Raw genomic sequence first — 26902 nt, forward strand, 5'->3', positions numbered from 1 at the left:
CCATTATGGTTTTTATATGACAAAATGGCAAAGTTGTCAGGTAGAAGTCTATACACTAGGAAATGTTATTAGACCAACTGTTTAAGTTGGTCTAATACAAGATACCAGATTCACCCAACGAACCTTGTCTGCCTATGTCCTTAGACCAACATGGCTACAACCTACACCCTTACACACACACACACACACACACACACGACTCTGGTCTTAAAAGGTAGTTAGAAAAGGATGCATAAATACATTATTTGCCAACAGCGAAGTGGTTTGTGAAGGCAACAGCTTTCCTGGAATATCAGAAAATCTGACTTCACAGAAGTTTCACACTTCTTGGGTCATCAATACCAACAGTGTTCAACTTCTAGGCATCACAGCTATTTCCTTATTTCATAAAAAATAAACAGAGAAAGGGAAAGAAAAATTGTTATAATCAGAGAAAAGTGGAAGGGAAGATGAGAGGGGGAATGCAATTGGCCTCTCATCAACGGGATTTAGAGCGGAAAGGCCGACACACAGAAGTCTCCCAAAATCGTCCTCACTAAACACTGGAAAGAGGCCAAGTCTTTGAGTGCTCTGAATGTGGATTCTTGCACCTGGTGAACACTGGCAGCAGAATAGGACTTGCATCAGACATCGACACACTGAATGACTTCCCAGTCTGGCTCACGCAGCGGCACAACTAATAAATTCTTTGGCACTGCTTTTCCTAATTGTTTTGGACGCAAGTAAAAACAAAACGGAGCCAAGAGGAGATGAGATGTGCATGCTAGCAAAGACAGCGAGTGACGGGGAATGATGATTTCATTCACAAGCCAGTGATTCAGAGGATCTTGGTAAAATATGGCTCTAGCTGTTTTGCTGGCTGAATTCAGAGCTGCCGTGTGTTACCGGCGAGGCTGTGATGGTTGAATGGACGCACGCGCTGGGGGCACGGCAAGGAAGTTTACAGCAATGACCTCACACTGAAATGTCACAACGCGGAGCCGAAGCAATGGCAGGTCTCTTTCAAGGTCACTCAATCTACTAGCAATGTGGGCATAGCTGATGGTTAAAAGTGGCAATGCTCTGGTCTTGAGGATAAAGGGACAGACTATAAAAGGTGTTTAAGTTAAAATCCCTTCAAAAATCTGGGCCAAAGTCCCTCTCCAGGCAGGCAGCGACGGGAATGCAGGGAAGAGGCAAATAGCAAATAAGGAAGTGCGTTGGCTGTGGATGCGCTGAGAAAAGAAAATGCAGATGCTGAGCTCTACAAGATGTTTTAACAACTCAGAAGTGGCTGCCACATCTGGATGCCAAACATCCCAAGGCTAAGGAGAATTTGCATCTGGAATTGTGGCTTGTGGACCATTTGCAGAGTCCAGATCAAGGTTTTGAACCACAGGCAAGGTCTAACAGTGCTGAAACCAGGGTGCTTTTTGATCTCCGTGGCCAAGAGATTATCTGTGTTTGGAACTGGAACTTCTCCCCCATTCAAAATCAGCCTTCAAACCCTGAGGAATAGGCTGTAAATGAGCCAGCAAACCTGTGAATTTGGGCTTGTTTTAATGAGAGGGGTGAAAACCTGCTTTATTTGCCATTCATGTGCAAAGCCTAATCTGTTAGTGAGCATTCACTAATGTCAAAGGGGTGAGAGATTTCTTACTGACTTCGCTGGAAGGAAAACATCAGAAACAGTAACACAAACTTCCCCACAATGCTATCTCCTCTAGCAGGGTCACCTCTTAAATCTTTATATCCCGGTCAATCTTTGGCCTTTTTTTTTTAAGTTGGTCAAAAAAAATGACTGTTGGTATAAAATGTAATGGTGAATACAGATTCTGGAGCGCAGGTGACAGCAGCCATTTACTTAATAGGGTTTTAGGGCAGGTTCAGCTAATCGGACTTCGGGGGGCTGTTCTTTGTTGCTCTGATTTATTGGATAATGAAGATCCTTCATTGTTTGGATATGACTATTTTTTGCTCCTGGGTGGTCATCAGTTGTGACTGTCAGTCTAATGGGTAACAAAGGCACTTGGGACTTTTTGTACAAGTATTTGAAGTTGTTCCTTCATGAATGTGAATGGACTAAATTTGATCCAGGCTTTATAAATGGGAGGAGAGGTGGAGGCAGCAGGGTGGAGGTCCAGGGAAGAGGCTGATGTCAAATGGCTAGTAGCTCTTGTTATTTTATGGATTTTCTTCCAGCAGGTCTCCCATCTAGGAAAGCTTGGGACCTTTCCTACACCCTTCTGAGCCACAACTTTTGATCCACGTGCAGCTGCAATCCCTTTGCTCCCTTATGGGTATAGATTGGGCCATAGGACCCTCCAACTCCCTGCTACTACCCCAGCAAGGAAAGGGTGTTGCCTATTAGGTAGTACAGCCGGACCATATATAAGTCTGTGAGATACAGTGCTTCCTGGGATTGCAAACCCCTGACTCAGAGCTGTTCCTGCCTGATACCCTCTGCCCCTGTTTCCGATATTCAAACCCAGCATAATCTATACCTAAACTCTACCTTGCAATAACTTTTCTGAGCCTCCGTAGTGGCTTTTAAAGCGAAGATTTGCTTAGAGAATAGAAATAAATAAGCCCTTTCTTTACTAGGCAAAAAACTCTCTTGGAACGCCAGTCTATCAGACATGCCTGTGTGTGACTGATCTCATCCATCAGGGAGTCGGTATTGTAAGAGATACGGAGATGACAGGTGTAAATTTAGTTTTCTCCATTATTATTCATGAAGAGATCTACCTTCTTCCTGATAAAGTGGTGAAATTACTGAGAGGACAGCGGAGAATGAGAAGCGCTGCATCCAAATGAGAAACGGCAGATTCTTGCTTAACAGAGATAGGCGGAAGTGCTAAAAAATATGTATGCATCCCACGAGGCATGAACGTAGCTCCAGCCCTAGTGTTTTGTAAAGACCCGATCCTCAAAACTGTTTAGGTGTGTAAGTGCCTTCCAGGGATTAGCACGGTCTCTTCAATGCCTTCCGAGCCCCTGTCTAATTCCTTACGCACAAGCACACCTTTCCTCTCATTAAAGCATTAGACAATGTAGCGTTCAAAGTCTTATCTATATTACAGTTCAGCCTGGCCTATACTACAGCCTCCATCGCAACCACCCCCTGTTGAGTTGCGCCAACTGGGAATAATGGACCTGAAATTTCCCAAGGTTAATTGATTTCACTATGGACGGGATTTCGGCTCCTGATGTGAAACAAGACCTAACAGACATCACATCAGCCGAAGCATTTCAGCCTCAAACAAGCTTGCCATGAAGAAAGCACTGATCCGTGCTGCTGCCTGCCAAGCTGTCAGAAACCTTCACGCTATCCTGTGTATCAGCGGTTGTCACCACTTAAAGCAGAAAAGGGCATATTTTATTAGACTCTTTCTCTGTGTTATTCCTTTTAACTGCTTCTGCTTCCTCGTCCGTGTTTGTACTTCCAGATTCTTTTGCCTTTTCCTTGTCTCATTAAATTAAGACATCAAGTCTTCCACGGTTCAGCTCCATTACCAAGTTCAGGGTCTTTTATTTAGGTAACCTCTATCCAAAGCACAGAACTTCAGAAAAAAAAGGCAATAAGGCAAGTTACTGGGTTTTTGGTTGTAGTCGTGTTGGTCGACGGACATAGACGGGCAAGTTTTTGAGTAGACGTGATCTCTTTTATTAGACCAACTGAGTAGCTGGAAAAAAGTTATGCACTGCTTCAATTGGTATTAACTGAGCCGTTAAAATGCCAGTTTTGCTCTTGGCTTCATTTACAAATGCTTCCTCAAAATAATTTGTATTGGTGTACTTCTGTCTATCTGTGTAGATCCTACCCAAGTCTTTTTAGAAACAATGGGTGAACTTAATAAGTCTCTGAGCATCAGCGTCCATCTACACCATAATTACATCTAATTTCTCCATTAAGTTATCATGAGGGCACGTGTAAATGCTTGATGAGACATCTGATGGGTCATAAGCACTCAACAATGATGACAGCCACAAAAACTGCACGTACAAATGCACATCCATGATTACACGTGAAAACACAGGTGAATGTGCTTGTAAAAGCTGTGTCTGGATGTGTAGGGGAAGGACAGTTTAATCTTCCAGATCTCGAAGAGCTGTAAAACGTTGGCTGGTACATTTTGCAACAAAAAGACCTCCCCATAAGATTTCTGACATATGCTCATTTTCATTGGGGACAGAAACTTTCTCTTGCGATATTTTGGTTGCGCTGCTTAAGAGTTTCTGCCACTTTATGGGTACAAAAACAGTGGAAGCGGGCGGTGGATCTCAGATAGTAGCCTAGATTTGTCATGTATTTTGCCCCTCCTTCCAGCATGGCGCCCTGAATCATTGCTGATTCATGCTGAGAAGGAGCAGGTCCTTTGTGGTTTCCACGCATGGGACAGCTCTGAATTGTAGCCGACCCTCCCAGAAGCTTTGCCTGTGCTCAAAGGATGCACTAATGCAGCACATCCCTTGTCTGCTCTGGCTGCAACTCCCACCCTATCCTAGTGTTATGGGCCAGGGCTGACCCTTTCCAATGGACGACAGGCCACAGTTTCTTTCCACCGCACCATTCTCCTTCCTAACTGACTCAGTCCAAATTACAGACCTCAAACACACCTCTCCAAGCAAAACCATAGTGACTGAATTCATTTTAGTTATGGGGAAGGGACTTTTTTTGCTAGCTAGCAGAAAACAAAGCAAGAGAGAAAGCAATCCTACCCTTCCAAAGGAAACAATCCCATTTGTTACCAACAACTTAAATATTACTATTACTAGATTTAAAGGATTCCCATCAAGTTTGAAAGTCAAAGTAGAAAAGACAGAGTACAATAGCAAAAAAAAAAAAAAAAAAAATACTTGGCCAAATATATCTCTTGCCAAATGAATGGAATTACCCAGGGATTGACTTGGCCCCAGTGTCTTCATTAGATTGGCCCTATTCAAAACCAGTCTTTTGGGATTTTCTTGCATTTCAAGATGGTCTTTTTTCCTCAGCTTGCTCTATTAACAAGCTCCCTTGTCACCATACGCGTTGCATTTTTTATGACCGGACACTTGTGAAACAAATTGCTGCAGAATTCTGTTATGTTATTAGGGTATTATACAGGCTCATTGATTTTTGGAGAGAGGACATGTTATAATCTGGTATGGTAATAACCAGAGATACATAAGAGATTCAATTCACTGACCGTTGTTTATATACAACAGACAAATGAGAATTATATCACTGTTGAGAATACAATGATTGTTCTTGTAACCAACTCCCTTTAGGTTTGGAGCCTGTAGCTATAGTTACTCCACTGATGTTACTGAACATAAAGTGTAGAAGACTGAAAAAATGTGTTGCTAGGCAGGTAATGGAAACAGATATCCTAACATTTTTGTTTCAAAGTGCTGTGAAAGTACAAGCTAGGCGTGCAAGTGGAAACATATCGCTGCAGAAAAAGTCTGATTTTTGCCATTTGTACCAAAAGTAACAGTGCAGTTAAACCCTGAACCCGAACTTGGAATATACATGGAAATAACTTTCTCAATACATATATACCTTTTAGTTGAAAACCTGATTTTTTCTAGACAGCTCTGCTACAGTGGAGAAGATGTTCACAGCGTTGTTAATTTTATGTGCATAAAGAAAATAGATTAAACTAGAAAATACCAAGAGATGGCCTTTTGAACAGTCTTTGCACGTCAAAAGTGAATTGCATTTACATGCATAATTTGTTGTGCCCAAAATTACTATGACTGCATACGCAACTGCAATAATTATATATGCAGTTGAGACAACTTTGCACATTTAGTAATACATTTCTTGTGTATGAGTGATTCAGAATACAGACCCAACCTGTTGTAGCTGTGAAAGTCTTGGAAACATACGGGGGTGGGAAATGGTTTTTTTGTAATATTTTTCATTAGATCAATGTTATACAAGCATTCAGGTGCAAAGTGCTCTTCTTCACATCACTTTGAGCCCGAAAGCATGTCCAATATCTTCTCCAATTAAACTAATGTCAGAATTTAGATCGTCATCCATAAAAGCCTATTTATTTAGCATAGCACTTCAGTATGTGTTAAACGATACGCGTGTATTTGTCTCTTTAATAGTTATGGGTCTAGGAATGTCGTTTTTGAATTTAAGACCTTATACTGTGACTGTAAAACCTCTGTTACCTACCAAATAATGATGACACTTAACCACTACCAGCTAGCACGCTTGTGTGCTGGTTAGAGCTGGTCAAAAAACAATTTTGCAGCACACTCTGAAGTTGTTTCCTTTTGCAATGTATAACATGCATTTTTTGTGCATTTTCAATATCATGAATTTTCATTTTCTTATTTTTTCTTACCCTGAATACAGCAAAACACATGCTAGCCAGCCCTAGAAAGCCATATTTAGAGATTAATACCTTTTCACTTTTTTGTTATGTTACTGGGTGCATCTACACATGCAATTAGTTCATAGCAATAAATTCTGGTGCAGTTTGCACCAGAGTTTATTTCTCCTGGGCATAGCATTTACATGTGCACCTGGGACTGCAGTATGCTGAGCCAGGGCAAAGCAGCCCTGGCTGGTAGGAGGTCCTAGTTGCCAGCCTGGGGCTGCTCCTCCCCGGCTTAACATGCTACAGAGGGGCTGACTAGGACATAAGGGTGCTACAGTGCGGGGCTAGCTGGCAGGCAGCCCACACACTGTAGCACCGTCATGCCCCAGCCAGCCCCAGTCACAATCTACGCATGTGTTTCAGTGCATGTAACTCCTCTGCTGTAGGACAGTATTTGTCCTGGAAAGTATTAAACTACAGCGGAATTAATTAATTTACTGTGCCCTAATACAAGTGCACGTGTAGACGGTGACACTTTACTGCAAAGCTAAATAGTCAGCTCCACAGTAAAGCACGTGTGTAGATGCACCCCCTGTGTAACAATTCAAAATGTCTCCAACTTTCAATAGCTACAGAACTATGGAATTAGAGAATTTCCATTTCCTTTTGCTAGTCTCCAATTTTTCAAAATGTGAGAGTTTGGAAAATATACAGAGTGGCAAACCAAAAATGAAAATAGAAATCTATAAGATGAGCAGAGCCCTTGAAACCTGAGACACAATTCATTTGATTGTAAATAGGGGGGAAATGAAAAAATAACTGTAGCGGGCTGCTGACTTGCAGAGGCATGTAGAAGGTTGCACACGTCAGACTGCAGCAGTCTATAGGCCTGCAGGGGCTACAGCCCAGCTCCAAGTGGTGAAAGTTAATTGCAGGCCTGCTTGAAGAACTGATATGACTAACTGGCTGGCCCAAAGGAAGTTAAAAGGCTACCAGGGAAAGGAGCTGGGGGGACAGAAGAATAGATAGATGGAGGTGCCAGGTGATGGCTGCAACACTGGGCCAGGGCACTTTCTTGGGGTCTGGGAGCAGCAGCAGCATACCAGGGAATGAACTCCAGAGCGAGAGGAGACTTTGGGGCTAAGAAAGGAGCAGAGAGCTGGAGTCACCTTCTCAGGGTCTGGATGAACTATGAGTTAACCCGTTGCGGGCCACATTTATATTTGTTCACTGATTTGAGGATTTATGCTTATGGTGTTTCCTGTGAGGCAAGAGTGCCCAGGGAAATAAAGGACTGAGCTAAGTAATCCTCAACCCACTACCATAACAAAAGATGAAAACTAAATGCTTGAAATTTGGGGGTTTGATTCTGGTTTAAAAGAAATCCATCTGAATTGCAAAATGTTTGGAATGACAGTTTTGACCAGCTCAATGGCAGGTGTCAGCTGCTCCCCCAAATACATCCCAAACTGTCTCTCTAACTCTCCCCGTATGTGAAGCCGTAGGTACGTACGTAGGACTCGCACTCCGTGCTTTAGGGCCTGCACCCGGCTGGGTTCCATGGACATGCTGAGCATCGTCTGCTGGCCTCCAATAGTGCAGACCTGGTTTTCCTGTGTTGACTGCTTGAACATGACGATGAGCTGGTTGGCAATGATGGTATTCAGCACCGAAATGACAACCATCGGGAACACAAAGGAGATGAAAGTGTTGACCTGGAGGGGGTAGAAATGACAAGACTCATATATGCTATCATTGACCCGTGAGATTTTATGTCACATAGTTTCATAGTTGGTAGGGCGGGAAGGGACCTAAGCAGATCATCTAGTCCGACCCCCTGCCATGGGCAGGAAAGGATGCTGGGGTCAAATGATTCCAGCTAGGTAGCTGTCTAGCCTCCTTTTGGAGACCCCCAGGGTAGGGGCAAGCATCACTTCCCTTGGAAGTTGGCTCCAGCTCCTAGCCGCCCTCACAGTGAAGTAGCACCTCCTGATGTCTAGCCTGAATCTACACTCAGTCAACTTAGGGCCGTTGTGCCTTGTCACCCCTGGTAGTGCTTGGGGAAACAGGGACTCTCCCGTTGCCTGCTGGTCCCCCTTGGCAAGTTTATAGGCGGCCACCAGATCCCCTCTCAGCCTTCTCTTGTGGATGCTGAACAGGTTCAGGTCCCATAGCCTCCCCTCGTAGGGCCTGCCCTGCTGTCCCCTGACCATGTGAGTGGCCTCCTCTAGACGTGATATTGGATAACCAGCATGGGATGGAGAACTTTTCCATTCACTTCGGCAACCTGTTCAGCTTTTAGAAAACAAGGCTCACTGCACAGAGGGGAACTTAAACAACAGCTAGATAAATTCAGTCAGAGAGCTGAAAATTGGATGCAAGAGGCTCAATCAATCTTTTTCCAACAATGGTGCCTTTACTTATGTCAATGCAGCTCATTGCTAGAACTGTTTTGATTTAAATAAGCCATTGATCTTTTTTCTTCCCATGACCAAACAGAATGCTTTCATCATACATGGTAGTTCTTTACCAATGATTTCTAAATAGCAGCTTATTATTTTTTGTCCCTAGGCTTCCATTGGGATTTTTTTCTCAAATCTCATTCTGAATAGCAGCCTTTCCTTGCAAATTTAATGACAGCTCTTTGTTAGCCAGTGATCAGATTACCCAATAAACCTTGTGCCCCAAAGGATTAAAATTGATCGGACTAGCAAGTGGAAGTTGTATTGTTTTAATACAAGTTATTTGGTTACTGAGGTTTTGATAAAATCAGATGGAGAATCAAATTAACCAGTGATTGAATCAAGTAGAAGGCACAATTAGCATCAAATATAAACAGGAAGTCTTTGTAGACAACACAGCCTGAATGCACAAACTCATTGGGAAGTGAATTTAAATAATAACCATCTCAAGAAAATTTGAGGCATCTACATCTTTGGCACGCAATTTTGGCATGTGGCAAGGCTCTAGTAATGGGATGACAGTCTGCAACATCATCCTCTTCCACCCTGGCTCATCAGCCTTGAACAGACTGACAGAAGCAATCACTAGAAAATGGAAAGTTTCAGCTCAAAGTTATGTGTCACTACAAGTCAGACTAGCAAAGCTTTGTCCTTCTTCTGTAGCTGTCAACAGGAAAGTTTGCCGCATATTATCGACCACGTCTGTTATGGGCCTGATTCAAAGTTCATCAAAGTCAATAGTGATCTTTCCATTGATTTCAACAGGTTTGCCTGGTGCCTTATGTTTGCTGCTCCATTCTTCATCTCTTTATAGAGTCTTTGTATTCTTTATCTCCTTGCACATTTGTAGGGACCGGAGAAGTCATAGTTGAAGGTAGTGAGGATTTATAGTTAAGTCTACATCAGCTGCCAAACTGCATGACTAGGGACAGAAGTTACAGATAAACCAGTATAAGCAATCAGAAACCAGTTCAAATCTGTAACTCAACAGAAGTTCAGTGCACATAAACCACTTCCAAATGGCTGACACCAGTTTAAGAAACCTGGATGGATGTAGTATCAGACTTAACTGATTTAGGTTAAATCAGTTTATTGAATTTCTGTTCTACATCCCCTCCAGATTCAAGTTAACTCACAAACCTCCAGCATCCCAGGATGCTTTGCACCTCCCTCACAATCCCCCCTCAAAGGGTGGGCCAGCTAGCTTTGGCCCAAGCTGTCTGCTCCAGTGGAGCAGGGAGGCATGCTCTAGTGCCCCCCCTCCCCACCACGGAGGGGGTTTCTGGCCTGGGCCACTGCAGACATGTGGCTGCATTTCCTGACTCAAAAGGGAATGTCTGTTCACTTGGTTATCGGTTCATCCTATGCAGTTTAGACTAACCTGCGAAGATTGAATCGATTCAGCCTCGGGCTTTTTGACTGCCTGGACTCAGCCCAGGAGAACTACCTCATTTAATGCCTGTCACTCTTGGGTCTTCTGTTCAAAAAAGCTCAATTTTTCTACCTGTCCATTTTAATTCAGCCAAATCTATAATAATAAAAGAGCTACAGTGACTGAAAGGAAATTGTTTAACCAAGTGGTTCTGTGAACATCATAAACCATAATAGCAATGCCTGAGAAGTGAGTATAATATCTGCAGAGCTCCTGCATGGATCAGTCCTGTGTGAAATACCACAGATCATCAGCCTCAGAGAATGAATGCAGCTTTAAAATTTCAAACCATTTACCATAGTTAAATCATGCCACTGAAACCATTAAAACAGTTTTACTGAGAGCAAAAATGAGTGGGATTTTTGCTCCTGTGAAAGCCAATTCTGTAACAAAGGTCATTCTAAATTCATTTCCCCAAATGGTCAGGCCTCTACCATATCTGAATGTTCTTAAAAAAGATCAGTCAAAATGAAGCCGCTGGAGGATTAATTATTATAAAATGGTTTAATATGATGCTATTTTCACTTGTTATATGTCATCATCTAATTTGGATGCAGCATTCCTTCCCTTCCTCAGTCTGGCAAAGGATGCAAAAGAAGCCACAAGTGGATAAATGGGTAGAAATACAGACCATAATGGCTTTTACACAATAGTTAGACCTGATCTTAATGGCAGAATGGAGTGATGTGGCTAGTATTTGGTTATCTTTAACTCCCCAATCTGAAAGACCAAGTACCCATTTACACCTAGGTCTGCTGGAGGCAGCCTTTGGCACAAGTCTGGAGTATGGCTCACGTTCATGCTTCTGGAGTCAGGCAGGATATCATCACTGCTCTACCAATATGCCCAAGTTATATTGATGATATTGGTAATAACATTATCGAAAAGCAGCACATTTAAATGTCACATACGACATTTTTTGGTTCATAAATGTAAGAAAGTTGTAAGCTCACTTTTGGTGAAGAACTAATGGTTGGTCTCCGGTTTTATTTTGTTAGTTCAAAAGCCTCTAAACAACACAGAACATTTGCTCCTGGGTCTAAGGTACTGTAACAAAACACTCAGCTGGATCCCATCTCTAGCCACATATAGCATGAGAACGTATTTTTCAGCTAATGCCGGCAATAATGATAGAATTCCTCTAAGAACAATTTCTTGAGGAAGTTCCTAGATATACCCCATTAGCCCTGTCTGCGCATGGTTCTCCCTCTGCGCACGTGGTCATTTTCTACAAATAATTCCTGTCTCTCTCAGATGAAAGATATCTCACTTTCTTTCTTTTATGAAAAATGCTTCACTTTTTAGATTACCCCGCAAATCTCATCATGGTCTGCCACCCTGAAGGCTTAGACTCTCCTGGGCACAAGCTGATACACTTATGTCTGACACCCACTGATCTACTTTTTAAGCCTCACAATACACCTCAGAAATGGTAATAAATTGTGACGCAGCTAATATGACTTGCCCAAACTCACAGAGTCGCCTAACGGCAGAGCTAAGACCCCTGAATTCTTAACTCCTATTCCTGTTTCTGTACCCACTGGATACACTCCTCCTCCTTCTTTCCTGATGGGCAACCACTGCAAAGAATAAAAGGGGCATGCTTTAGTCTCTCGTCTGCACTACAGATATCATCAGCTTCCATCCAAAGATGCCCCAGTTGTGAATTGGCCTTACCCAGCCTAATCACACAGGGACCGTGTAAATCAGTGACAGCCAACCTTTTTCTGACAGACAAGGTAAGCTATATCCTCTCCCTGAGTGCCACTCCAATCTCTTTATGCTGCCTGATCTCCCTCTCTGCTTTTTGCTCCCTACCCGGTGCTACCTGCACTGCCTATGCCATGGGTCACAGAATCGTAGAGAAGCAGGGCTGGAAGGGACCTCCAAGGGTCACATCGTGCCTGAGGCAGACTCATCCCTATCCAAACCATCCCATACGAATCCAGTGTCTAATCTCTTAGCAAAACTACCTTGATGCAACACAAGACATAACACCCTAATCTGACATTGGCTGCCTTAGTATTCCTGATTTACCTATGTCCTGCTGCTGCAAACTTGTTAAAACTATGCATAAAAGAGCCAAGGAAGAGGGTCATGCCCCTTACTACATAAGAAGGCAAAACCCTCCACAGTCCAAAGCAGCCTGACCACAGGGTAAAAGTCCATCTTGACCCTAAATATGGACAGAGCAGAAAGGTAAGACTCTGTAGCCAGGGACCTCCAGGTGTAAGTCCCAGCAGGAGCACTGGCATACCCCAGTCAAAAATCCCAGCCTTGGCTGTGGCCAGTGCCTTTGAGGATGGCTTAAAACAACCTGAAGAAGGATATTTGTGCCTGAAAACTTGAAAAGAACTATTATTCCAGCTATTTACTTGGACTAATAAAAGATATCACCTCTACCCAAAGAACCTTGTCTGCCTACGTCCTTAGGCCAACATGGTTACAACCAACACCAAACAAACCCAGACACACGTAGCAGCAGGAAGGGAAAAATTCCCCACCTGGGCCATGCAGCAACCAGCAAAGCCCAGAAGCATAGGACATACCCATAGGAGAACACGGGTGCAGCTCTGCCTAGATCATCCCCAACCAATGCTTGTGCAACCTCCTCTTGAACATCTCCAATGTGTTGGAAGAGTATGTTAGGCTGTTCCTCAGGCCCAGATCCAAAGGCGTATTTAAATATTAAGGTCTTACTGGAGTGAGGCACTTATTTAGGAGCTGGGGTCCTTCAAGGGAAGGGAAGTTGAGGTTAGATATTAGGGAAAACTCTCTCACTGGGAAGGTGGCAAAACACTGGAACAGGTTACCCAGAGAGGTGGTGGACTTCTCCATCCTTGGAGGTTTTTAAGACCCGGCTCAACTAAGTCTTGGCTGGGATGATGTAGTTGGGGCTGGTCCTGCTTTGAGCAAGGGCTTGGACTAGATGTGACCTCCTGAGGTCCCTTCAACCCTCATTTTCTATGATACTATGGAGTCTCTATGGAGCTGAGGCTCAGACTACTGCTGCCTCAGCTCCCCATCTGTAAAATGGAGATAGTACTTCTGTACCTCCCAGGGGATAACATTTGTAATGGACTGGGAAGCAGGAAGGCCCATCATGAGTACCTAGACAGACACCTCTGAGGAGACAGACTAGATTTAGCTCTATGCCTCCTCTGAGACTGGGACCAGCTGGCGTCTGAACTGGTTTCTGGCACAAGTTGGAGCAGACACAAGGCTTTCCCTCCCTCAGTGGTCAAGCCCTGTGAGATGACCCTCCAGCCTTCTTTGGTGCGCAGTTTCTCCCGTGCCAGGAATGTCACACTTTCGCACATCTAGACCTTAACATCTGTGATCGTGCCTAGCAAGAGGAGGGGCGGCAGTGACCTACAACAGCATGGCACAGGAGCAGCAGAAACAGCATGCTGTGGCCCGAATCGAGACTCCAGACCCACCACCCCACGTGGAAACAAATGACCAAGTTGCAACAGAGTCTGTCGATCCCGGATCAGCCTCATCAGCCACCTTCAGACCCATTATATCCTCGAGAGTAAGGGATTGCAGAAGGAGAAGACGTAACTGTGGTCGTGCATGTAGGGACACGGGTGGAAATTTGACTGCCAAAATGGGTACGTTGGCCATTAACTATAAATGACGTGTTAAATTCAGGAGACTGATTTGCCCTGCACTTTGTCACTACCCTGGTTAAATGAAGGTAAAAAAAAGTCAACGCCAAAACGTTTTTATCCGCTTAAAATCATTTTCTCAGTGCTTCCAGGTGCCTTTTTCATCAGATGATTACAACTGCTTTCCCTCCTAATCTACCTCGCCTGCCTCCACCCCTGTCTTCCAATTATACAGATTTCAGCTCTTCCTGGCCTAATTTAGCAGCATGTCATCCCTCTCCTTATGGGATCAAATCCTGCTCTCAGCAGCATCATTGAGTTCCATTCAGAAAAAAACCCATTTAAATTAATTTATTCTGGATTTACACCTGAGCCGTTTGTAGCCCTGTGAGGGACTGATGTCATTGCATCGTTCCTCCTCTAAATTTGTGGGGGGGAAACCCTCTTTAGAAAATGGTGCAGGAGATTGCATGAGTAATCCTCAGCAGGAGGACACACACCTGCTGTGGTTAGTCTGCTCATGAAAAAATGGCAGCTTCTTAACTACAGCGATGTGTAAAGAGGCAGATAGTGGTGGATACCTGATGGATTCAAAGACGTGACAGTGATCCCTGCTCTGGCTCACCAATGTTTTAGAAACAGTTTCCTACATGATGTTCCCAGTAAGGCAGAGCGTTTGCTGGCACCTTATGTAAGCTTTCTACGTTGCAAGCATGGGCTATGATTTCAAGGGGAGCTCAGGGCTTAACTTGTTTAGGCACTTTCCAAAGTCCTAGCAGACACCTCTCTGCATCCTTACACCCTTACATCCCTTTGAAAATCTGGATGCTTCTCCTCCTGTGCACAGTGCAAGCCCCAACCCCAGCTGGAACGGCTGAGCGGTATCGCGGCTCACATACAGAACGACTCATCGGGTCTATCTTTTACCTTTTACCCTGATTTTCTTTACGGACCCCTACTGTTCCGACAGATTCTAAAGCAACCCCATATAACACCTTCACTATGGTTTGTAAGAGCCAGAGGATGGGATGAACACGGGGCTGGAGCATCTTATGCTTATAAAAAATAACCCAGGCCCCCAAGTATATAAAAACTAAACCAAATTTCTGGGTTAAAAATATGAATCGGCCCAGCACCATCAGCTCAATAGTCAGGCTTTTTGGGAGTTTAGCTGAACAAAAGGAGCCTGGACAGATCAGCATGATGGGAATTTTCTTATTTTCAATGCAAGCAGGAGTCTATACAAGTGCAGCGATGCTTACACGGGGCTAGAAAAATCCCAGAGTGATTAAACAAGAGCCACACGTCTGTTGTGGAGTTGGTTTTTTTTCCCCTTCCTCCTTCTCCCCCTAATATTGTGCTTTGGTTTCTTGATCTTTTGTATTCACAGCAGGAACACCGCTGGCCCCACTAAGCTTTATGCTGAAGTATTTTGCTTCCCCCGTACCCTTCTGCGGATGCAGTTTCCCAGGGTTACCGCTGAAATAACAGGCTCCAGTTCATTTGCGAGAGTGATAGGTAAGACAGAAACACTGCTTAACTTAGTGGCTCTGGGGAAGGCTTAAATGGATTTTGTAAATTAGAAGTCTTGAAAAGGCTTATTATAACTCCTTCTTGCCCCTGGTTTGCTTCTGAGCAACACACTGCAAAAGTAGGGCTACTACAGGAGGATTAATTTTCTGCATCGGGCAGCGCCCCTTTCTTATCTTTCCATGAACTGGGAGCTCAGCTTTTAGGATTTCAAAGGGGAGCGAGCCTAAGAGTCGGCATCGCTCCAACTCATTTTGTACCGAGACACAGAGCAGAAGCGGGGAGTTTTATGTGCCCAACTTTAAGTTAAAAGCCAGCTCAGTAAGTGAGAATCTAAATTTGCTTTTGCCGGAGTCCTGTAGCGTGTCTACCTAGTGTCTAGCGATCAGAAGGAAAATAATTTGTGATAAGTGTCCACCCTAAGCTGAGAACGAACCAAGCAATGCCATATCTCCAAGCACGGTCTCCCTGCCACTGCCGGGACCAACTCTTAAATAGAAAGTTTATCCATCACGATAGCTGGCCATTGATCTCGCTCATCTCACCACGCACGAATTCCCTTTCTGAAGTCTGGGCGCCAAAGAAATAGAAAGGCTCGGTGTAAGGAGGAATAAAAGAGTAATGTTCAGACACTGGCAGTTGCTAATAAAAGAGAAACCTTACTGAGCATTAGTCAGAATCAGGAGAGATGTCAGGAGGGAGGAAAGATAATTGACTCAGTTACCCTGTCAAGGCAAAGGGTAATGACACCCAGGGATGATGAGCTGGACTTTTATTTTGCCATTCACTATCTTAAGTTCTTTCATACGTGATCAGAATCTACCCGCGAGAAATCACATCTTCAGATAAACTGTGGAGCGCTCATATTTTTCACTCCTATGGCTTTTCCTCTATAATAACCTGCTGCAACAAAACTTCTTAAATGACAGTCTCAAAGACATACAAAATACTAGAAATCTGGGTTCCAAAATGATACCTTTTATTAAACCAACTGGAAAATGGCAAGAAAATGATCCTTTCCTGCAAGCTTTCGGGATCAAAGTCCCTTCATCAGGCTCTGGGAAAAGTCTAGATGGTACAAGACGGTAAAAAGTCCCCAAAGGTAGGAAATAAACTTCATTTTTGCACAGCGGGAGCTGAAGATGGAAGGTTGTCCCTCAAATACGAGGCACCTTTTCCCACAGATGCATCGAGTGGATCGGTCAACGGAGATGCTCAATCTTCCAAGCGAGAGGAATCGACAGTCAGCAGAGATTGCCTTTCACCTCATACCGTCCCTTTTCTTTGCTGTCGTGATACTTATCCCCTGTTGCTATTTTTAAAGTATTAGCAAAGCGTGTAGAAGATCAGCTGAATAGGAACGCATCATTGTGTCGCAGGAAATCGAGGTGGCTGGGGAAAAACAGATCATGATCTAATTGAGATAAGGCAGCTTCTACTTCTGGAAGCTGGATAAGCACGCAACAACCAAATCACTCGAGTTGTCTGTAAAGGAATAATTGCAAAATCTCTTTATGAGCTTTAGACAGATCTCGAGCCATCCCACTGGTCCTTTTTTAAATTTTTTATAATTCCCTAAAACAAACAAAGCAGAACAAACCAAGAAAAGGCAGCCGAAGGCAGCACACCACGTAAAACCAGCTGCGTTTTTAAATGAAGTCTTCAGAACAGAGCTTCAGCTCTGTGCAGATTTTGTTCATCTAGGGGTACTGCTTAGTTGCAATCGAAACCATTTGGGGTCTTCTGGATCTGGACAGCCTAAGCACACCAGTGAGAAAAGCCAAGAACTACTGTTAAGTGGAATATTTTAGTGGAAACAGCTTTCCATTAGAAGATGACATTTGGTCCAGATTGAATTTTTGGGAACACATCTCCCATAAAAAAAAATTCTCTTCTTACACAACGCACATCGGGGTCATGGTGTATGATACGACACGTCCTTTCACATTGCAATTTCCTACAGCACAGACCAGCTCTGCCAGGAGCCATGATCATAGAAGCAAGTTGTCTCAAGGGAAAGTCATACATTTGGGGCGTTGAAAACAGCAAGCTGGAAAAATGGCCCGAGACAGATGAATAGCCTCAAGTTATGATAACTTGAACATGGCAGGCACAAAGAGGTTATGAGCCGATCAAACGGCGAAGGTCAAGCGCAGCTGGAGAAATCATTTTGTCCTGCTCCATACGATGAAAGAAGGCAGTCACAGGGTAGATGCAAACACTTCATTTTGAGATCTCAAAGCCTTCCAGATGAGCACAGCTGTCTGCCAAGTAAACTGGCTGAAAATAAGATAGGGGCAAGATGTGTGAACAGCCAAGGGAAGGGGCCCTTTCCAGCAGTGTTTGGAGACGAGCGGCAAGCAGATAGCCTTCCTTTTTTCCCTGCGAATGTGAGAAGTATTGATTGAAAGAGCACGCCGAGCTGCATGGGAGACGCTGACCTGCTAGGAACTCACCTGGACAGGCTTTGATTTTCTGCGCCTGCATTTCCTCACATCAAACCTCCCTGCAGGAGGTCTTCAGCTTGGAGGTGAAAAACATCTCGAGATGTGAGAGAGAGAAAATAGCTGTGAAACTTTTTGATTTTTTTGCTGATCAGGATTTCTTAGCAGAGGAATTCTCTTGCATGTTAAGAAAGGAGCTTAGGAAACGGTCCTTGGAGAGGACGGGAGGCAAGGAGTTTCTTAGTGGAGCAGCTGGGTGGGGTGGCTTCTTGGAAGATCTGAATACCATACAATAAGCTACCAATAATTCAAACAACTGATAGCAAACCAATTAAGCCACATATCAGATATTTCAAAGTCTACCCACAATCTGCCTCGCCTAATTCCCAGTGGAAATTAAAAGTAATTTATTCTCCTCCTGCTAATGGAGACAGCATCGTTAGTACATGTGCATTCTGCTAGATCAGGTATCCAGGTTGTAGCCATGGTGGTCCACAGGAAAAGGCAATCAGGACTCACTGTAGAGGTGATATCTTTTATTAGACCAACAAGATTTTTGCAAAAAAAAAAAAAAAATCTTTAATTGCAAGCTTTTGGGCACAAACACCCTTCATCAGGCATCGGAGACAAGATGGTAAAAGTTCTCCTGGGTAGAAATGAAAGTTCAGCACAGATCCCAAGAGGACTTTTACAATCTTTTCTCCGATGCCTGATGTTTGTGCCCAAAAGCTTGCAATTAAAGACATTTTTTTTGCAAAAATCTTGTTGGTCTAATAAAAGATATCAGCTCTACTACAAGTCCTGATTGCCTTATTCTACATCAGGTATCCAGGTTGTAGCCATCTAAGAAAAGATATCACTTCTGCCATGAGTCCTGACTGCTTTCTGCTAGATCAACACTTGATCTGAGCCTTCAAGAGGCTGAGAAGCGACTGCTGAAAACCTTGATAAAGCGACTAAAAACACTTTATAACATGTCTAGCTATCTCACTTATTGGCCAGAATTATATTTTTGGACCACTGGTATTGAATGTCACCCTTTAATGAGACACAAAGTACACTGCAATATTTCATACTTTGGCCATCAAAGGCTCACAAGCGTCAGTACAAGGAGAAACAGATTGCACTGGAAAGCCAAAAAAAAATCTGCAATAATTCATGTTCGACGTGCACAGAATTTATCTGATGAAAAGAATCTGGAGGGCATGTAGTTATTTCCAGAAAATGAATAAGCCTCTAATTAAACTGCATTTTTTTGCATATCTTTCCAGATTTTCAGACCATATATTTTGCGCTTATCTGGGACATGTCATTCCTTAGTGCCAAACTGGGGAGTTGTGATAGAGTAGCTGGATGGGCCTTATATCCTACAAGCGGAGACGGACCCAAGTCACGAAGTTTGCACAGTGACTCAGACAGTTTAATAGAGTCCCTGGGTTTAGGCTTTTTATTTCGGCAAACCTCTAGTTTTAACTCTGAGGAGTCTAGGTGCCTCACGTTATTTCTAGTGGATCCTTGTCTGAAGCAGACTTCTGAATCTTGATTCAGGCGTGGAACCACGGGTGCTGCTATACAGCAGGTTCAGCGCGTGGCATGCTTGGATCATCTCCTCCTTTGGAAAGCAGCACCATGCAGAAAAATTACCCACAATACAGAAAGAAAGGATTTTATGGCCAAAGTAAAACGATCCTGCATTTTCCAGGCCACAGGAACATTGTGTAGGAACCTGCCGATGAGACTCATTTGTGGCAGTGATTATCTGAGCAACAATTTAAAATATCAGGTGCCGTGTCCCCAGTTGTGGGCAGAACCCTACTACTAAATCACTGTGGGACCAATGGGAAATCATCCTGCTGTCTTGTGTCTCAGGTTCCTTACCTGTTAAGTGGTGGGGATGCCGTCCTACCCTCTAAAAGCACTTTGAGATACAAGCATAAACCCTTACGGGTCTTAGTATATTCTACGTACCCCAGACCGTACGACTAAATATAATCCTGAGTAGGTTTTGCAACCTAGATGTGAAGGGTTGAATTTCTCTAGTAATCCACGTGGTCCAGAATAACTACTCCAGCTATTTAGCTGTGGCAGCCATAAGCATAGATCAAAAAGGTTCAGGAGCAACTTAATTCCATCCATGTGAGACCTTTTCAACGGAGTGTTAAATATCAACTTGAGACATTTAAAATAAAGGTTACAATGCTGTGAAACACTGTTCACATGTATTGCTATCTGATGTCAAAACGCTAGAGTTGGCTATGAATTACAGATGTAACCTTTGAAATTAGCACACAGCTACGCCTCGGCCATGGGAGATGTACGGTAGAGTCACACGACATATCTGAAGGAGGCAGGGAGGGGCGGGGATGTAACATGCTCTTCTTTTACAAAGTGCTTTTATCTTATTTTACCATCCGTCACACTGTAATACAGCAAACCACCAAAACCATCCTAAGAAAATCAATAAGGGCCTGATTCTCTTCTTGCTTAAACCAGCACAAATTGTAAGAAATTAAAGCCATTGAATTCGGTAGAGTGGCGCTGGTGTAAAACTGATTAAGTGAGACGAGGATCAGGCGATAAATGTCTATCTCCCTAGGGTGAAAAAAATTAAAGCAAAAAAAAAATCTTGTTGCTCTCCTCCCCCCCATTAAGTACAGCCTCGTGGTTTTGTCTTGGAGAGCTGAGAAGGGAACGCCGCACATGACTGTGCTGCTTCTCATCACCTCCCATAAAATAACTCCATTGTCTTTGCTGATTTAAACCAAGGCAACGAAGAGGAGCCTGGATGAATATTTTGGCAATTGTCTCATTTTTCCATTTTTTTAAAACAAAAAGGTACATGTACTGGCACAATATACAGGACTTAGTATGATTGTGTTGTGTTGTGGCTGCAGTGCGGTGTAGAGATAATCGACCTAGATTTAAAATAGCCAGCCCAAGTGCTAGTAGCCACTTCCTAGGCACAGTGATACCTCTACAAGAGTGGGTTTGCTCTCATACAGTAATAAAGACCGATAGCAAGATCCCTGCTGCTGCCAACTATATCTTGCTTCTCTCATATTGTGGATACAAACACCACCACGACCACCACCTTGTAACCAAGCAAAGCCTGTACATCATAGCTAATCAAAACCAAACTTTAATTTGGATGCAACAAGTGCGACATTTAGCACGCCCACGCAAGCAATGCGGGAATGGCATGGCAGGCTCCAAAGAGGATTCTGGATCTTCTCACAGGTGGACCAAGCAAACTGATTTTAATCTGGTTTGTTGGGAGAAAGCAGAGAAGAGCGAGCAAAAGCAAAAAGACAACCCTTCGGACAAAACCGACAGAGCTGGAACTCGCTTGAACCAGGGCTAGTCCCACAGAAGTCAATGGCACAGCGCTCATGGACAAAGAGCCTGGTATCAGAATCAACATCCTGAAAAGATTCACAAAGCTCATAAATCATGAACTCTTGGGAAGCCCACTTGCCAAATTCACGCTGCCCAGGAAGAGCCTTGGGCACTGACAGATTATTAACATTTTTCCACCTGAATTCACATGCTTCCAACTGCATCCCAAATGATCATCTGCATTTGCAATGAAGCTCCTCTCTGAACTTTATTATGGAGGATTTGTTGGTTGCACTGAAAATACCTGCAGTAATTGGGTTTTTATGAGACTGTTCAAAGGTGCACAGTAGATCCACTTGGCCTGGTTGCTTACATTAAGATATCTTAGCCTCTCTTTTAGTTGATTGATGTTTGAGTTAGGTTTTATTTAAGTTAAATAAGAATACTTGCTGCTGCATGGTTCACGACAGCATCATGCAACGTTTCCCCTTGGTTATGTGCTCTAAAATATACAGCAGTCACCACTTAGAAAACATGATCCACTCTATAATTGTCGCCATTCTCTGTGGACTGCAGATGCCGGAGAGTCACGGACATGAATGCCCACTGTTGTGCAATTGCTTATGCTTGGGAGGAGCTCTGCCTCTGGTTCCCCCATAGCTCCCTTGGATAAAAGAATGATGAAAAAACCACTAGCCTAGGGCCTAGTGAATCGGTCACTGGACTGAATGTTAGGTGGACTGGACTGCCCTCCTGTCCAGCTTTGCTACTGCCTGGTAGTACTTGGCCTTTGAATGAGTCACCTTAGCTCACTGTACCTTAGTATTTCCATCTGTAAATTGAGCATGCAGCACATGGACCCTGCTTTGTAAAGTGCTTTGAGGGGCCCATATAAAAGTGCCAATTATTGAATGCTACTGGCACTACCAGCAGACATATATGTAAATGCTGTCTCCATTAAGGGCCACAAGGATTTAGGGCCTAGCCTTTCTTCTATCGGAACTGAAATTAAGCCCACAGGAGCTGAAATTTAGCACAGACAACTTGCAAATACTCCACCCAGTCAGTCTTTCCCTCTGGTCTGTCCAACACACATTTATTGCTTTGAGGTCAGGTTTTGTTTTGATGGAATAGAGAGACATGATGTTCATCTGCATTTTTATTAGAAGGATTTGTTTTGTTGCACTACAACACTGCTTTCCTGGTTGCTGTTTCTTATTTTGTACCCCAGCTCAACCAACGGCAGAGGGACCAGTTCATTTGGGTACCATTTAAGCAGACTCAACACGTAGCATTTTTAAGGCTGTAATATCTCACAGCAAGGATGCCAACATGGAATGACTAATGACCCAGCCAAGATAAGTTAATCACACTTGCTGCTGGAGTTAATTTCATCCAGAGCAGAGAGAAAGGACCCATCATGGATCAATGAAGAAAGCTTTCTGCTAACCTTCCCATTGATAAATCTCGCTTCATAGAGAAATCACTTGTCCATATGACACAACAACTCAAGCAGAACAACCTCAATATAGCTCATGCACATAAAGGCATGTGCAAAGCAGTTAAGGAACTGAAAAGCATATCATTTCTGGGCTTGAGTCTCAGGAGGTCATTTAACTTCATTGCTACACGTGGTTACAACCTTGAGGCCTGAAGTATTTTCATACTAATAAATGATGTTGGTGTACTGTGATAAGATATTTAGGTCACGTTACAGTATTCTTTTTATTATTGATCATAAATGGGGATACTATTTGAGCCACGTGACAATTTATTAATTAAATGGACCCTTCTTTGTTTTTGAATGAGTTTGAAAACCATAAGATATTGCTGTCAGCTCTGACTTCCCTTCCCAAGTCTTGCTGAGAAATGGTCTTCTTACTTTTAGCACATTATTTTTGGTCGAACTGAAACCTAAACATTTCCCCTCATTTTCCATTTGAACATACAGGTCTTTGCTGCTGCATATTTATATATTTTTAACAGCCACATTCTAGTGAAGAGGAAATACTTCTCCAACTTCAAATGACAAGCTGGAATTGTTCTTTAAATAATTCACCAATGCACTTGGCTTCTCCTTTTCAGAAACTGCCAGTATTTTGCCGAGGGGCTGCTGCCCATCACCCTTCACGATATATTTAATTTTCTAGTCCAACTTTGCTAGTTGCCTGTCTTCTAAATAATTTAACAAATGTTCTTCTGATGTTTAATGCACTTGGCATTTAAATAATCTATTCTTAAATCCAGATCCTGCGGCCTATAGAGTTGTAAGACTATTTTGCACCTTTTTCTTTCTTTCTTTTTTTTTCCTCTGCATGTAGAGAAAACCAGAGGCATATCTGATAGTACCCACCTGTCAAAAAAAGAATTAGCCTGGTTTTTGTGCTGCCCGCACTTCGGGCTGATTCCGCTTTGCTGATGGTCGCTAATGATCTCCTTGTCAAAACTGAGAAGAAAACCCTCCTGCCTCCTGTGCTGTTAGGCATGACTGTGGCTCTCCGTACAAATGACTCACATTTTTAATGCACGGGCTTTGTAAACTGGGATTGGTTGAGAAGGGGCAGCCATGCCAGGCTTAACGAGAACACCGCACACTAGTTGCACATCTTAATGGGGTATCTTTGTGTAAATAAATCAGAAGAGATGTTCCCTAGGGCCATAATGCAAGGATCCTTGCTTCTTTAATATTGCCCTGTTATGGCTCAGTTCGTCAGTACTTGCTGAGTGTATTCATTGTAATGAATGAGCTTCTATTATGCCGGAATATTTTTTTTCCACAGAGCAAGTCTAAACGATCAAATCCCGGTGACAGTCAATTATCCCTAAACTTTTCTCTCTCTACTCAGCTGGTAATATTGAGTCATTTCAAATCCTGGAGCTGATGGGATTTTGCCTACACACCCATTAGAATATTTTAACAGGACCCTGCGAGTATAAGAAGACTTTCGCCAGTGTACGCACTGATGCAAAGCAAAAGCGTCATGGTTGTGCGCAAAAAAACACATGTGCGAGTGGATGCAAGATTGACCGTGGGCTGTGTCGGACTAGGAAGCAGTGAAATCTGAAGTGGGTGTTGATTTTTCTGGGTCCCCTCTGCTTTCTGGAGCAGAAAAGAGCAGCTAAATGGGTTTAGTGGTTACAGGGGGGTAGGGAGTCATTTGCCACTGGCATGGGCCATCCCTTTACACCAAGCAGATAGTAACACCACGGCCTCGGCCTAATGACAAATTGCATCACTGATTTCATTCGCTTGTCGACTTCAGGACCAGATTGAGGGACGAACAGCACAAAAGCCCATTCCTCGGTCCGGGGAGTCTCATGATGAGATGGGACCCTCAGGATTCCTTAAACAAGGTCTTTCTAGCTCCCGTGCATGCGAAGAAAACCTGAGCGGATATAAAACAGGAACGTGACAGACTGTGTCGGCAGCCTGAGCATAGCCTCCAGAGGTGTGAGTCAGTCCATTTTTCTGAAGCCTGAATAGAGGCTCTGGTGCAGGGGAGCAAGGATCAGTGCATGGGCAGTACCCTGCTCAGACAAGGGCTGCGGGTCTAGAGCCTGGGATCTCTCTAATTTATCTTTAGTCCACCCATGCTGGCAGAATAATTGCAGCTAGTGTGTGGCCTCTTCAGCATCAAATGTGACCCAGAGGTGCTGAAAAGGAATTTAATTGCAGGGAGAGACCCAGAGGAAAGTCAATTAAGAAAGTGGGGAGGGAGGAGGAATTGGCCTGTTGAAAACCAAACGGTTCTCATCTCGCGCACACTGTGATCGTGCAAAAAAATCACTCCCCTGAAGTCTGTGCCAAGCAATACAATGAGAAACAGGTGAGACTGAACGGCAGCACGCCCTGGCTGATATATCTGTTGATCTGGATCCAGGATCAAGCATTGCGAAGCTACTTGAATTGGTTTGCCTATGATTAAAAGTCCTATTAATACAGCTGGTATTAGCACCATGCCTGATTAAAATAATTAGTAGTTGACAAATAGTTTGAATTTTAAAACCACCAGGGTCTTTGGTTAATGCTAATAAACTTTGATTAAGGCAGCAATTAAAACTGAAACAGTCTCAATGGGGCTATGAACTTTATAACTGATGCCTGGAGTTTTGCTCAGTTTACTGAGCGAGTTCCAGCTGTTCTCAACTGGTTTGTCTTGCCGTGTCCTGGTACAACTGGACTGAACAGAGACCTTTCCCAGTGACTCTTTGATAGGCCTGGCCACTGCTAGGCATCTCGCTGGGAGGATGAGCTACCAGGAAGAAATTTGACAGGTGAGAGCTTGAGAAAGGTAAATTCTGCCTTTATCTTCATTATCCTGGAATAGCTTTGCCAAGGACAAATCATGAAGAACATTAAATATATATATACACACACACACACATATACATACATACATATATACACACACACACACAGACATATACATACATACATATACACACACACACACATATACATACATATATGTGTGTGTGTGTGCGTGCATGTGCACGTGTGTGTACACATATGCATATATACGAATATACATATACTATACTGTAATGAGTTATATAATAATAATATAACTATATATATGTTATATTATATAATTATATAGGAGTTATATATTATATACCGCTTTAGTAACGTTTGATCATGGAAATACCCCTGAACAAGGGATTTCCATGTGATCTTCCAGAAAGTTGCACCAGCTTTCTGTGCAATGGTACAGCTTTGAAGGAGGAGAGTGCAGTCAGACCTCTCTTATTTAGGCCAAATCCTGCTCATCTTATTCACATTTTTTAAAATGCCATTGAAGGCAAGGGGTCAGTTCAGGGTGTGATATGAAAGAGGACTTGACGCTCCTTCTTTAATCGCATGCAAACTGTAAGGCTTCAGTTATTACACTTTCTCCCGTGCAATAGGACAGTGTGAATTGTGAAAATGGGATTCTTTGCCACTCCTAGCTGGAAGGGAAATTACTGGGGAGTCTGTCTTGGCTGGCTGACTTCTGTCAGTGGGGGCACGCACATTACATGGCAGGTCGTTCCTCCATCTCTCCTGCTGATGTGAGAGGCAGGTCTGCCACATTTCTGATAGCAGCCATTTCATAAACGAAGCTGCAGGGACATGGGGACACATCCCAGTTCCTGTACTCGGTCCTGGGGCTGCTCTCATGGGGAAATGACCGGCGTCCAGAGAAACCCTGTCCCCATCACACACCACGTGGGGTCAGAACTGCCAACGCTAGCCCTCCAGACTGCAGCACTTCCACACATCCCTGTTGCTCTCATTGCACACGAGTAAGGGGCTTGGCTGGACTCCGTCACTGTTGGTCCAAAGCATCTTTTGCCTCTGAAGGGGGATGTGCATCATTTTGCACAAGTCTGGATGTTTTGCCAGCTTGGCTCTCCCTTCGATAAAGGTTTGTCTAAGACTTTTGCAAACTGTGACATCCTATATTCCAGATGGCAGAATATCACCTTCAGCGTGACGAATGCTGTGTTTGGAGAGAGCATACCTCCGAGACAAATGTAGCTGACAGGATTAGGAAATATCACACAGGATGGACAGGGTTCTTTACATGCTGGGAAGTTTATAAAGCTTGGGCATGTGGGGAGAAGAGATCTTGGACACTATGAAGAGGGAATGTAATTTCAACTGGATTGTTGCCAGCAAATGGTTGATTTTTCAGCATTTGCCCTCAAAAACTTCTACCACTGCCAGCGGTAGGGTCTTCATTACTTGGTGTTTCCTTGGGCTCCCATTTCTGTCTGTCTAGTCCCACTCTTGTCTCTGGTC

General features: G+C 43.5%; 1 protein-coding gene across 1 annotated transcript in view; it reads right to left on the reverse strand.

Moving 5' to 3' along the window:
• NTSR1 (neurotensin receptor 1) overlaps positions 1 to 26902 on the reverse strand; it is a 99853-nt gene that overhangs the window by 20706 nt on the left and 52245 nt on the right. Inside the window, exon 2 of the mRNA XM_006264813.4 lies at positions 7816 to 8017. Coding sequence (XP_006264875.3) covers positions 7816 to 8017 — 202 coding nt within the window. The remainder of the gene's footprint in view (positions 1 to 7815; positions 8018 to 26902) is intronic.

The sequence above is a fragment of the Alligator mississippiensis genome, chromosome 9 (assembly GCF_030867095.1).
Source record: "Alligator mississippiensis isolate rAllMis1 chromosome 9, rAllMis1, whole genome shotgun sequence".
Taxonomy (NCBI): domain Eukaryota; kingdom Metazoa; phylum Chordata; order Crocodylia; family Alligatoridae; genus Alligator; species Alligator mississippiensis.